This window comes from Cryptomeria japonica, chromosome 6 (genome assembly GCF_030272615.1).
Source record: "Cryptomeria japonica chromosome 6, Sugi_1.0, whole genome shotgun sequence".
Lineage (NCBI taxonomy): Eukaryota > Viridiplantae > Streptophyta > Pinopsida > Cupressales > Cupressaceae > Cryptomeria > Cryptomeria japonica.
The window spans coordinates 526,172,453-526,185,831 of NC_081410.1; the positions used below are offsets into that span (position 1 = coordinate 526,172,453).

At 34.1% G+C, this 13,379-nt stretch overlaps 1 protein-coding gene across 2 annotated transcripts; it reads left to right on the plus strand.

Annotated features, from left to right (window-relative positions):
- Positions 1–3,669: 3,669 nt before the first annotated feature.
- On the plus strand, positions 3,670–11,857 carry LOC131067971 (serine/threonine-protein phosphatase PP2A-2 catalytic subunit). Of its 2 annotated transcripts, XM_058003153.2 has the most exons (8): positions 3,670–3,871; positions 4,017–4,089; positions 4,732–5,019; positions 8,680–8,794; positions 9,317–9,425; positions 9,527–9,604; positions 10,470–10,661; positions 11,046–11,857. In XM_058003153.2, exons 3-8 carry the CDS (start codon positions 4,767–4,769, stop codon positions 11,217–11,219), a joined length of 921 nt encoding a protein of 306 aa, XP_057859136.1. In that variant the 5' UTR covers positions 3,670–3,871; positions 4,017–4,089; positions 4,732–4,766; the 3' UTR covers positions 11,220–11,857. The 2 variants fall into 2 exon arrangements, with proteins under 2 accessions (XP_057859136.1, XP_057859137.1); XM_058003154.2 differs by lacking the exon at positions 11,046–11,857 and having other exon boundaries at positions 9,527–9,622; positions 10,470–10,662.
- The last annotated feature ends 1,522 nt before the right edge of the window (positions 11,858–13,379 follow it).

Genomic DNA, 13,379 nt, shown 5'->3' on the forward strand with positions numbered 1-13,379 from the left:
AGCACTTCACTCATTCTCAAGAAATTTGTTTCTTTGATCATGCCAAAATAACATTTAAACACTTCACGTGGATTTAACTATGTCATCACCATCTTACAAACATAATGTAATACACCACCGAACCCAAAATCATTACCGAATATAAGATTTGAATATCGATTCTTAAACCCTACTAAAACCCTATTGAAAATACATTAGTCAATCACAAACATGACTTCCGATAGCCAAAACATGATGCGGTTATGGTCATAACCTCATTACAATGTTACAAACACATATTCCAAACCGTAACACCAAATTACTCATCAATCTCTACATCCAATTACTTAAGCATAACACAGTTTCACATTTATCGGTTAAAGTCCTATTTGCTAGTTAACTGTCAAATCCATTCCATAGCTTTTCGGTCAATCATAGACGACTTAGATAACATGATAGAACAATGTAACCATAGTTGCCATCAATGACAACACAAAATTATCATCAAGTCATCAAACAACATCTCAACTATATCATCACCAACAATCCTTATACCGGTTCATCAATATCTTCAATATTATCAGTTATGCCAATATGCCAACATTATTTGGGCCCTTAAATATAAGAACGCCCTTTATCTTTTATTATCCTAATTTATCCTTATCCTACCCTAATTTTGACTTACAAATCATATTTCGCATATTTATACATCATGTTTTGAGCCACCGAGCTAGAATTAGCATTAGAACCCTAATATCTCTCATCCCTAAAAATTCAGAAAAAAAGTTGTCAAGACAAGGTTGCTCCAAGCTCCCTGGTCTTGTGCATTTTTCCATGAATTTTGGGAGGATAATAAGATGGTCCTACCCTATTCAACTTCATGTGAAAAATACATTAAATCTAAGTTGGCCTAAAGGTGATTTTAATTATGAAATCTCTATATAAGGCATCCTCGTCAATTCATTTTATCTATCTATCATTATTGCTTTCCATCACTCCAATTCAAGTAGATCTAATTCAAGGAGTGACAAACTACATCAAGGAATCTTCATATTATATTTTAATTATGATTTCATGATGGAACTTGTGACTTATCATGTTATTGCATTAACAAATGGAGGACTTATCCTAAGAGCATTGCATCACCTATTGAAGGTATAATCACTTGCATTCAAGTATTTCAATTTCAAATCTAGCCTTGCCCTCAAAAGGCAAGCTTTCCAATTCAATTCAAGTTTAATTTTTATTTCAATTTGGGTTAATTTATAAAAAAGGGTTTGACCTGGGCAAACCCCATCAACAAACATAATTCCCCTTCTTTTTTGTGAAGGTGACAAGTTAAGGAGCCACAATTGCAGAATTAGACAGAGTAGACAAGGACAACTAGACTTGGCTTTTGTAGGAGTGAAAAGTAGAGGAATGGGTTGCTTGGAGTGACTTGGTCTTAGGTGCCATGGTCTTGGCTTTTGTGGTAGCTTTTGGACAATATTATAATTCCAAAACAACTTCCTATGTCTACATCTAGCAGCTGGAGGACCAGGTCGCCCTAAGCACCTTGGTCCCACACTTTTAGGCCAAATTTTCAATCATAGGGTCTAATCTGTTTCCTATCCTCAAATCCAAATTTATAGCTCTACATGACATCTATAACTTACTATTATTATTATTTTATGTCAATTTTCCATCATTTACCCTAGATCTAGCATTCAAATTACATCTTGTCAATTGCATCTTCAACTCAAACAAAAGGGAACTGAATACAATTTGCATTCAATCCTCTTCCTAATAGAATTTATGTTGGATCTATTGGGTTCATTTTCCTTTTAATGTAATGTATGCAAAATAGATCTTTTTTATAGTTCACATAGCTAAACTTGTGAAACCTTATTTTCATCCATTACAACAACTAAAATGATATCGTTGAGCTAGACAAAACATACCTTTGAGATTCCAATAAGGATAGGACTTGCATTGACAACCTTGACATATGGCATGATTGCATGGCCTCACAACCTTGACAAAGTCTTGACATTTGCAAATTGTGCTAATGTGCTACGGTGACACTTGACACCAAGGCACACCAACACAACAACAAAGTGAGCTAGGTATACTCAGCTTGCGCTTGTATAAAATGAATTTGAACGTGCCAACTAGATTTGACGTACACAACCTAGTGGGGACCATATCCACACAAGTTGAACTTCAAGACTTAGGCATAAAATAAAATATTACATGTGAGAAAGATGAACAATGATTCTAGGAACATGGGGCTAGTGCACGCATGACTTAAGGGATTTGAGTTATAACTTAATCAACCGAGAATGGTCTAGAGCCAATCAACAATAAAATAGAATAGAAGTAAGCAAGTGGCTCGACCATGCTCAAGGCTTAGGGTTTTAGGGCCAAACTAATAAACCCCTAATGAAACAAGCTCAAATCAAGTAATTACAACAAAGAAATCTAGAGGCCTATCTAGAAGTGTCAAACCCAAATTATCCATTCATTTTTCTCCAAGATATCAAATGACAACATCCAACAAACATAAACAATATTTACAACAATCCTAACATTTCAATAACAATTTTTGCAGCAATCTCCATGTATTATGTTGCATATAGGGTCTAAACTACACAAACAAACTTGAACTTTTTTGTGACCCTAATCCTAAAAGTTGGGACCTTTAATTATGTGTTCTTACACTTCAAAAATCTATTCATCTATGTACATTTGGATTAGACAGTGCCTAAAAAATACTAGTAGGACTCCATATCAAATGGGGGAATCTATAACTTATCTTGATTGGAGTCAAGCCCTATGTATTGATTCAATGAAGTTTGAACAAGATCAAAGATGTCATGCAAAATGTAAAATGTTTATGTATTTATCCTTGTGTATGTAGATGCCAATGTAGTAATTGCTCTTTTTTATTGAAATGCTTGACTGTAAATGCGAATGATAATGTTTCACCATGATGAGTTTTATACAATACCCTAACAACACAATTTAAATATTTCATTAGTGAGTAATGTCTAGTTAAGAAAGGATTGTGGTTTGAACTTAAATTGAATTTGAATTTAGAACACAAAGGTTAATGTTGCACTAGTCATCTGAACCAAGATGAAGGCCACACAAATGATCCTATTTTGAAATTAAAAACATACAAGATAAAGATAAATAGAAAACAAAGACTCAAATTTAATTTAGATCTAAGCTAAATGTCAACTCTTATACATTAATATCTAAATTAAATACTAAATTATTATATAAAATTGAAATCAAAATATATTAAAAAAAAACACACACACACACATATATATATACACTAATTTTTTCTCTAGACACATTAATAATCACTACCATAAATTTAAGCTAAGAATAATATCTAAAATATAAATCAAGATAAACTTCAACCTTTATCCAAGATATTGGATGCACTTTTTACTAAAATAATTATTAGTTTGGTAATACTTTTTAAAGTTTAATTAGTAATTATTTTGGTAAAAATTACATCCACCTTGTGGATAGACGTTGCCCAAACTCCGCACTTTTATCGTAATTTTGAAAAAATCAATAATTTGAGGCGAGGGGAATACAGGTGTCAGTTGCCATTTTGTCCGCAACCGGCGGGCGGAGGTTCCCGAGGAAAAGTGGTAAATTACATTTGACTCTAATTTGGCTTACATTTGTCATGTATTTAGGAATTCATTCCAAAGTACAAGAGCCCGAAGGGAGCAAGCCCCCTTCACAGCACCCACAGACACTACACTAAAAACCAGTTGAATGCTGTTGATGGGTTGCTAAATATCCTTCAGATATCAGTTGGGCTTATCTCCTATTCATCTTAGTAGCTTGGTTTTTCGCCTGCCACGGCTTCATAGCTTTTCAATCATAGGTAAGTTAACCCTTTTTCAGATTGTTGAAAGGTATTCAGATTGGGGGAATAGTCTTTCTAAAGAATGAAATCTGCCAGTTGGGTTGCATCTGTTTTTTATGATTTGATTTTAGAGTTGATACACATATTGTGTTTCTTTGATCAGAATGCCTTGGAAGCCAACAGGGGTACTCTGTGTAAATTGATCCATTTGGAGATCCGGCTCTGTTGCTATTGAGGTTGGTAGTATTCTTTCCCACTATTAAATTTTAAATGAAGATTAGAGTTGAACTGTAATCTAAGAAGCACATAATAGAAAAATGGTAGTTCAATCACAACGGCAGCCTCTGACAATTTGATTAAGTTGGGTACAGTGGCCATAAGTCTTCAATCGGTTCTATATATTGTAACAAGTAAAAAATGTACGTATAAGGAGATAATTTTCCCACTGAGAACTTGCATATGCGTAACATGTATGTGTGGAATTTATCTGCCCCACATCAAAGGGCACGGGTTGTCCGTATTTGCAGACTTGTCAGGATGTATTTGTACGTTTGGTATGGGCCCGCAGTTAATTGCCACATTATGTATGATCAGATAAGATGAGATGACTACGGTGTACTTGGCTAAATTAGTCTCTGACTCTGTAGGACCTATTCACTTATTTTGGAAAGTTATTTCTGTGTTTGCTCTGTTTTAAAGTAAATACTTCAGGCTTCATTTGGCTGTCTTGATTTGAGATTTCATGTTCTATATTGTGATTCCAAATATCTGCATAATTGAACCTATGAATATGTATATACAGCTCTTAAAATCTTCAGTTGGTGCTTGAATTCTGATTGATTTTGAACGCCTGTGATTTTGGTTTCTTTCATGGACAGATCTTTGCATTGAAGAGCTATTTAGAGTGTTAGAGATGCCTTCCCATGCTGATTTAGACAGACAGATTGAGCAGCTCTTAGACTGCAAGCCATTGTTAGAGGTGGACGTGAAAAACCTTTGTGACCAGGCCAGAGCTATTTTAGTTGAAGAATGGAACGTGCAACCTGTGAAGTGCCCGGTCACAGTTTGCGGAGATATTCATGGGCAATTCCATGATTTAGTAGAGCTTTTTCGTATTGGTGGCAAGGCACCTGATACTAATTATCTATTCATGGGAGATTATGTAGGTGAGGCAATCTTATGTTTCATTTCTCCTTTTTTATTTGGCTTGCTTTGTTTGAGCTATATTCTGGATTCTTTTGGAGATAGATGGTGAGGAAGAATAATTTTTGCTTTTAATTTTGTAAATATATTTCATGATGTACTGAACAAGACCTACTGTTAATTTTATTACTCCTTATGGTAAAAATGCTGATCTTTTCACCTGACTTAAAACAGGTTCCTCTGTGTCTGTTTAGCTTATTTTGGCAAGAAGCTACTGCTCAACTTATTTAGCAATTATCCATAGAGTTGGTGATCCCATGAATGTTCCATTTTTTAAATTTATTTTTATGCTGTCATATTAAATTTAAATTTATATTGACAGGATTAAAAACAATTTTTGAAGTTAATTTTTTTGGAAAAAAATTAAAAGAAAACATTAAAAAAGAGGGAGATAAATTTGTGGAGCCACCTGACATTTTTGTCAATGTGCAGTTGCCGCGTATTTTCAGTCACTCCTTTTTATCACAGCTTATTTTCAATTCTTAAACAGTAGCTGCTTTCTTAAAATAGGGAAAGGTTTCAAATTATCCTTTTCTCATAATTTTGAATTTGTAAGGAAACACTCCAGGTGCTTAAATTGAAGCAGAAATCACACCTTAAGTAGCTGCATGGGGACATGAGGTTAGACTTTCACTAACTTAAGTTTTTTTTGTTGCTGTTGTACAATATCAGGGGGTTGTAAACATCAACTTGAAGACAATCTACAGTTCTAAACTGCTATGCTACGTTATTTGATACAATTATGATTTTCATTGTTGTTTCGCGACGATGATATGCAACAATGAGATAACTACAACTTGGATGCAATTTTTTAGGTCTCGGTAAACTACTATTAATTAGAAAGGTTGAGAGGGAGTAGATTTTGTGGGGTTTCTATTTGGAGTTTTGTGTTTTAGGTTAACTTTGGTGATTTGTTGTTTGACATTAGAAAAGTTAGGAAGTAGTTTTAAACTATAAGATTAAGGTCTCAATAAACTACTATTAACTGTGTTACTCGTTACGGTAAGAAGGCTGATCTTTTCACCTGACTTAGACTTTTACTAACTTAAGTTTTTCCTCGTCGCTGTATAATACCAAGTGGTGATAAACCTCAAGTTGAATACAATCTACAGTTCTAAACTGCTATGTTACGTTCTTTGATACAATTACGATTTTCATTGTCGTTGCACAGTGATAATATTAAACGATGGCATAACTACAACTTGGACCTTTTGGAGTTCTAAACACTACAAGATTTTTTTTAGGTCTCAATAAACTATTTCTTATCCCTCGTCTCTTGTGATAGGTAGCACTTTCTCTTATGATTAGTGTGATATTTCTTCTGTTCTTTACCTTTTTAAATTTTTTTGGCATATTGTCTTTACTTAGTGTTTTACGGCCTTTTGAGGAATTATTAAATAATAACAAGCACATTGCATTCTCTTTTATGATAACTTATATATGTTAATGAAGCAACTCTGTGCTTCTGAAAATCTTATAATATTCATTTATAATTTTATCATCTTTATAGCCGTGAAACAATTTAGTTTTTAAACCAGGATTTCTATCCAGAGGACTATTTGAGTAACTACATACAGGGGAACTAGGACAGAAGGTGGCATAAACTAAAAAAGTGGAGGCAAAGATGCTAATCAGGTATTGCTAAAATTCCGGCTTTTGAAACTGAACTTTAGCCTTTTGAAACAAATGTAGGCATATGTGCCTATGTTAATCTAAATAAGAAAGATTTAAGATTAGATTCTTCCTTTCTGGCCTAAAGCTTTCTTCTGATCTTCAATTGTAGCCTGCAATATTATCATCTTTCTTTATATTTCTCAAAATATTTGAAGTTTTGAACCATGACACCTACAGCTTTGGTAGTGAATATTAACTTAAGAGTGCCCGTCTGCGTGCAATTTCAATTGTTTGTTGTTTCTTTCATTTGTTTTTATAATTTTTCGTCTGAATATGTTATGGAATTTAGAATCATTTCTACAACTTAGGAAGCTGGTTAAAAATTAGACACTCATTTCTACAACTTAGGAATCTGGTTAAAAATTAGACACTCATTTCTCTCAATTTCTAATTCCACACTTTACATAAAGGTAATTTTGTACCTGAAAATTTGAAATATCTTTAGGTGAGATGTCAGTTACCAGTTCAAATTGGTCTCGAATAGTACTGTACTACTAGCTTTTTCCATCCCAAGAAGCATTGGCTGCAAAATATCACCCATTCTGAGAAAGGTGCATGTCACAATTTGCTATTCATATTTTAGATGGCAGTTTTGAAATAAGCCAGTTGTCATGTGACTGATTTTTCACATGATCAGAATCCAATGTTTGGTCATACATTTTCAAGTTTTAACATGCAAGTTCACTCCACTAACTTGGATTATATGAGTGAATTATAACATCTGTCCATTGAGCTCTGCTTCAACATCAAACTCATACTACAAATTCTCAGAATAGTAAAGAGGTTATATAACCTTTTTGACATTGGATACCAAAGCTACAGGAAGCCTTATATGGGAAAAGGTTTCATAATCATGATGACGTTTTCACACCTAAAACTTTTTCGGAGTTTTTTTCACTTTCAATTAATAAGCAGAATGAAACGTAGTGTGCACCTTTAATGGATGCTATCAAATTGTTAGATCGCATAACGGATACAATTGTTTTATTAATGATATTGGTGGGCTACAGTTTCTTCTCTCTAAGCAATAAACTAACACCTACCAATGTAGTGCTTCCAAGTATTCTTCAAATGTGTATATGTATTCTTCTCTCATTCTTTACCTGGAAGGAAAATATTATGACGTTGTAAGATATAGTGATGCTTTGAGTTGAAGCATTTTATTAGATTATATTTTGAAGGGTCTGAATAGTTTGAAGACATTGGTGTAAAGAGTTCCAAGTGTGATATTCCTTTTGAAGGCTTCGCATTTTATTGTGTCTATGGTTAGACAGACAGTATACAAAATTGAGATGTTTTGAAGTATTTAATAAGATTCGATGTTGTAAAATTCTTTCAAACTCAAATTTTACAAAACTGGTAATTGTTGAAATTATTATCTGCAGCATCATATTGAGACAAGTTGAAATCCTTTATAGCTGATAGCTATGAGGTAATTTGTTTATATTTAATATTTATTGGTTGTTTATGCCAAAGTTTAAAACTTAGCAAATTAAAAATATTCTTATTCATTAACTCAGTAAAACTTTGTGAAGCAAGTAAATGGGTGTGTTACTTGACTGTGATATTTGCTTGCATGTTTGTGAGTGCTTGGCAAACTTTATGCTATGTTATTTCTAAAATGTGGTTGACTTAAGCTGTTGTCTTGAGTACTGTTGCACTTTATATGTTTCCTTTTATGCCCATTTCCTTTAAATGTTATGTTGGGCTGGAATGAAAGGACTGAAAAATGATGACAGGTTTACAGCCAATTTTAAGCCTTTTTTATTTGTTCACCTGATAAAGTGTCTTATTCTACTCCGAAACATGATAATCTACTTCTGCCATCTGATATACGGCTTGGTGGTGACATTGCAATATTATAATGGTCATTTACTTTTTTAACGAATTTGGACAAGCGAAGGTAATTCTAGGCTTAATGTAAAATTGTTTCTCATTTTGTGCAACAGATCGTGGATACTATTCTGTCGAGACTGTGTCATTGCTAGTTGCCTTGAAAGTGCGCTACAGAGATAGAATTACCATATTACGAGGGAATCACGAGAGCCGTCAAATCACCCAAGTGTAAGATATTAATGCCATAACTACTTGTCTCGTGATGTGCAAGGAACTTGAATGCTCGACTCCAATTTTGGATTGCAATTGTATCTACTTTAAGTAATTTTCAGGAACACATATCTTTTGTCAATATAATATAAGAAGCCAATATGTTTCCTCAAAAATTTAGAGTGTTGGTGTTAGGGTCATATAAGTTGCTCGCTCGCTTTTAATGCTAAGCAACTGCAATATTCAATAAGTGGGATTCTTTGCTATGCTGCTTCTTGTGTGTCTATGAAGGCCATGATTAGATTGGAAATGAGGAGTAAAGTGGGAATTGGAAATAAGTTCAGAAGACAGTCATGCTCATGCTTAAAGAAGACACGTACATTGTTTGGCATTTGAGGCTATATCTAAATTATGGGAGGCAAAATGTAAATATCTGAATGGGGAGATTAGAAAGGTGACCAAAATTTGTCAATCCATTTGTAAATTATCTTAATTTTTCGACTGTGCTTCAAGAATTAGTTTGTTTTCTTGCAATTCCAGGTATGGATTTTATGATGAATGTCTGAGAAAATATGGAAATGCAAATGTGTGGAAGTATTTTACAGACCTCTTTGATTACTTGCCGCTGACGGCCCTTATTGAAAGCCAGGTAAAGAAAACGACATTACACAATATTTTGTTGGTAGCCTGTGCAGCACAACAAACTTGATCTTATTATAAGCAAATCTTCTTTTCTTTTGGTCATTGCAGATCTTCTGCTTGCATGGAGGTCTCTCCCCATCATTGGACACACTTGATAACATACGAGCTCTGGATCGCATACAGGAAGTGCGTCTATACACATAAGTATAATGTGCTGTGCTGCATAGATTTGAAAAGTAGATCACAACCATTACATTCAGTTCTGTGCATGTTAGTGTCTTAGTTCTGGTTCTATATAGTATTTCCGATTAGAATTTTCCATCCTGGTTTCTAAATAGTTTCTATTTGAAAGTATTTGGTTGCACTGGCTAGGCTGGAAGTTAAAAAGGCTGGTTGTGGGGAAAAAATTATACACAACCATTAGAAGTGCGTCTATACACATAAGTATAATGTGCTGTGCTGCATAGATTTGAAAAGTAGATCACAACCATTACATTCAGTTCTGTGCATGTTAGTGTCTTAGTTCTGGTTCTATATAGTATTTCCGATTATAATTTTCCATCCTGGTTTCTAAATAGTTTCTATTTGAAAGTATTTGGTTGCACTGGCTAGGCTGGAAGTTAAAAAAGGCTGGTTGTGGGGAAAAAATTATACATCACTTGGCAGTTGATATATCCTTTAGACAAGTGTAGGCAACTTTTTTTTTAATCTTGAAAGTAGAATGTAGTTATAAAACATTTTATAAAGCTTGCATTTTAATGTATTTCATGTGTGAAATCTGCTGCAAGGATCTTTTCTCAATATTTTATGATCTTTGCTGTTAGGTTTTGTGGAGGTCAATAAACCCAGAACTTTCTTGGATGGGTTTCAGGGTTTTGCCTACAATACAGTGAAAGCAAATATTTGGTTCTGCCTTTTTAGAGTTTGTTTTTTAGTCTAAATAAAAAGTAATGCCCACCTTTTTCACTTGGCACATTGGAGCATTTGTATTTGTCTGCATTTTTCATTTGATTTAGACAAGTAATTTATTCTTACTGTTGTATTATTTCAGGTACCACATGAGGGTCCGATGTGTGACCTTCTTTGGTCAGATCCAGATGATCGTTGTGGCTGGGGTATATCCCCAAGAGGTGCTGGATACACATTTGGTCAGGACATAGCTGCACAATTCAATCATACTAATGGTCTCAGTTTGGTTGCAAGGGCACACCAGTTAGTTATGGAGGGTTTCAATTGGTGTCAGGTGATTTCCATTTAGTTGATTGAGTATATAAATATAGTTAGTAGTTTCTGGGTTAGATTGTGTAAGATTTTTTATCATCAACATTTCGAATCACACTCAGTGATTCAAACAACTTAGGTCCTATTATATAACTTGATTAAATTCTAGCTTATTAGAGACTATTCGTTAAAGACAGATTTTTGTCAGATAGTTGATTTTAAATAGTTATTTGGAAATCATGGTTCTTTGGTGGTTTATAAATATTTCTGGGTAGCTTGAGTGGTGATAGTAATCTACATTGTGGTTTATAATTTTCTGTTGAGGTGCAAATTTTAATAATATTCTTGTAATCCGTGTGCGTACAGATGTTTAACCTAAAGTAGATTGTTACTCTCTCTAATGCAGGATAAGAATGTGGTAACAGTATTTAGTGCTCCAAATTATTGCTATCGCTGTGGAAATATGGCTGCAATCATGGAGATCAGTGAGACGATGGAACGGAATTTTCTTCAGTTTGACCCTGCTCCCCGTCAAAGTGAACCTGATGCCACTCGCAAGACTCCAGATTATTTCTTGTAGTATTGTTTACTGGGAATATTGTAGTTTTGTATGCTTCTGTAAAGTTTAGAAAATCAAATTTTGAGAAATTATGGGCATTCTTTTGTTAGGGCTGTTGCTTAATTTGTTCTGCCAAAAACAGTTGAAGATTTCTCCCCTTTACACATGAACACAGATGCAGAGAAGGAGAATAAGATGAATTCAGTGAAGCTTTCCTTATAAGAGATATAAATATCAGAAGGCAAAGATATCCTTTGAATTAATTTGAAGCCACTGCAGGCTGGATCTTAGAGGATTTTGTTTCTCAAGAATGGTTGTATGCCCTGGGGAATTAGTGAGTGGAGAGAGACAGAGACAGAGACAGAGAGAGAGAGAGAGGAGAGTAAACGGATTCTTGTATTATTTAACTGCAAATGTTGTGTTATGTGAATATTTGGGTAAATAAGGAGGGTGGAATCTCATAAAAAGCTTTTTTAAAGCATTATAGCACAGCTAGACTTGAACAGAACAGATGATATATACTGCCTGTTCATTCATGCCTGGCCTGTTCATTCATGCTTGAATTTATTTGTTTTTGAGGACAGACAAAATTTGGTTATCTCATTGAGGAAAATCTTTTGATTAATATTCATAATATAGAAGTAGAGTAATATTGTTTATTCTTAAAACTACTGTAACGTATGACTACCATGTGGATGTCTGCTATCAGAGACCCCATTTTTGTTTTGGTAATGCAAATGGAACAAAAAGAAAATGACTCTCAATGACTATGAGGCTGTCTGAGCTTGTGGATGACACTATTTTTTGGAGTAACGAATCTGTGTTTATGTGGATTTGATGGAGGTATATGTGATTAGAGATTTTCATGAGTTTTGTAGATGTGTTTTATGAGGTGAAGCACAGTTATTTGGCTTGAAATTCAATTTAGGGGAAGTGAAGTTTTAACTTTATTACCAGCCACCGTTTTCTATGATTGGTGAGTTAAGATCCTTTTCATAATTTTTTGATGGTCTTCTCAAATATAATATATGTTTTATGCATCTTGCAGTGTCATTAAGTTAAGAAGAAAATTGATGAGTAAGTATGTAAGCAACCATTGTAAAAAGAAATTTATCTCTGCGAATTTCTTGCACATGAAAGTAAATATTTTAACAAGTTAGTGTACAGAAAAACATGGTAATGGCAAAAACGCGTCACTTAACTGAATAACTTAGTGATTGATTCAATTTGAATTTATATTTTTAAATTAGTTTCCACAAAGTAGATTCATCGTTTGTCAGCAGAATGTAAAGCAACCCACCAAGAGGCAGCGTACATTCCAACCGAGCAGGAAGGTCATCCAACAAGTTTGAAGACATATTGATCGGTGCCACAAATAGTATGCTAACCCATAGCTTGCAAATTGTTAATCACTTTTTAAAATACAATAGACCTCACAAATAATATGTACTACAAAATTGTTTTTCAAGTGAAGCCCTCCATTCGTTAAGATAGAGATAGCAGCTCAAACCAGGGCGCATCTACTGATCCAGCTTTTCTCCCAAGATTGTGGAGATAGTCATTTAAGATGTCCACGGTTCATATAGGCGAATGACTAAAAGTTTTACATTGTGTTTTTCTAAGGATTCGCAGACATTTTTTAGTGCAAACATAAAACTTTTCTGTTAACTCAAATTCCCTGTTCCTCCCGCTGATTAGAACCGACATTTGTTTGGCCAAAGCATAGAGTAGTATGGATGCTGGCAACCTTTATGGGTAAATAAATTCTGTAGTTGTTTTACTGTATATGTAATGATTGACTACGTTCTTTTCTTAAAAACATCTGAGATCATGGAGTAACATGGTATGGCTTTTACGCATCACTCAATTTTGTTTCTTAGCCTTAAAACCTAAATTCTGTTGATAGCCCTCTCCCTGCCAACTCCCTTCTCTATATTTATACTGTGAAAATCAAATAGAAAAATAGTTGGATATGTCTATAATTGTTTTAACTTGTGCTTCCTAAAGTGGTATTTTTAAAGTCAAAATGTTGGCATTAAATATGCTTTCCAGTAGTTTTTACTCTGAGGCTTGACATGATTTGGGAGCAAATGCTTCTTTTCTGTCTCTGCTTGTATAGCCTATGGTTAAATCGTTTTAACAAGCTTGAATTGAAGGTTTCAATCTACTAATAGTGGAGAA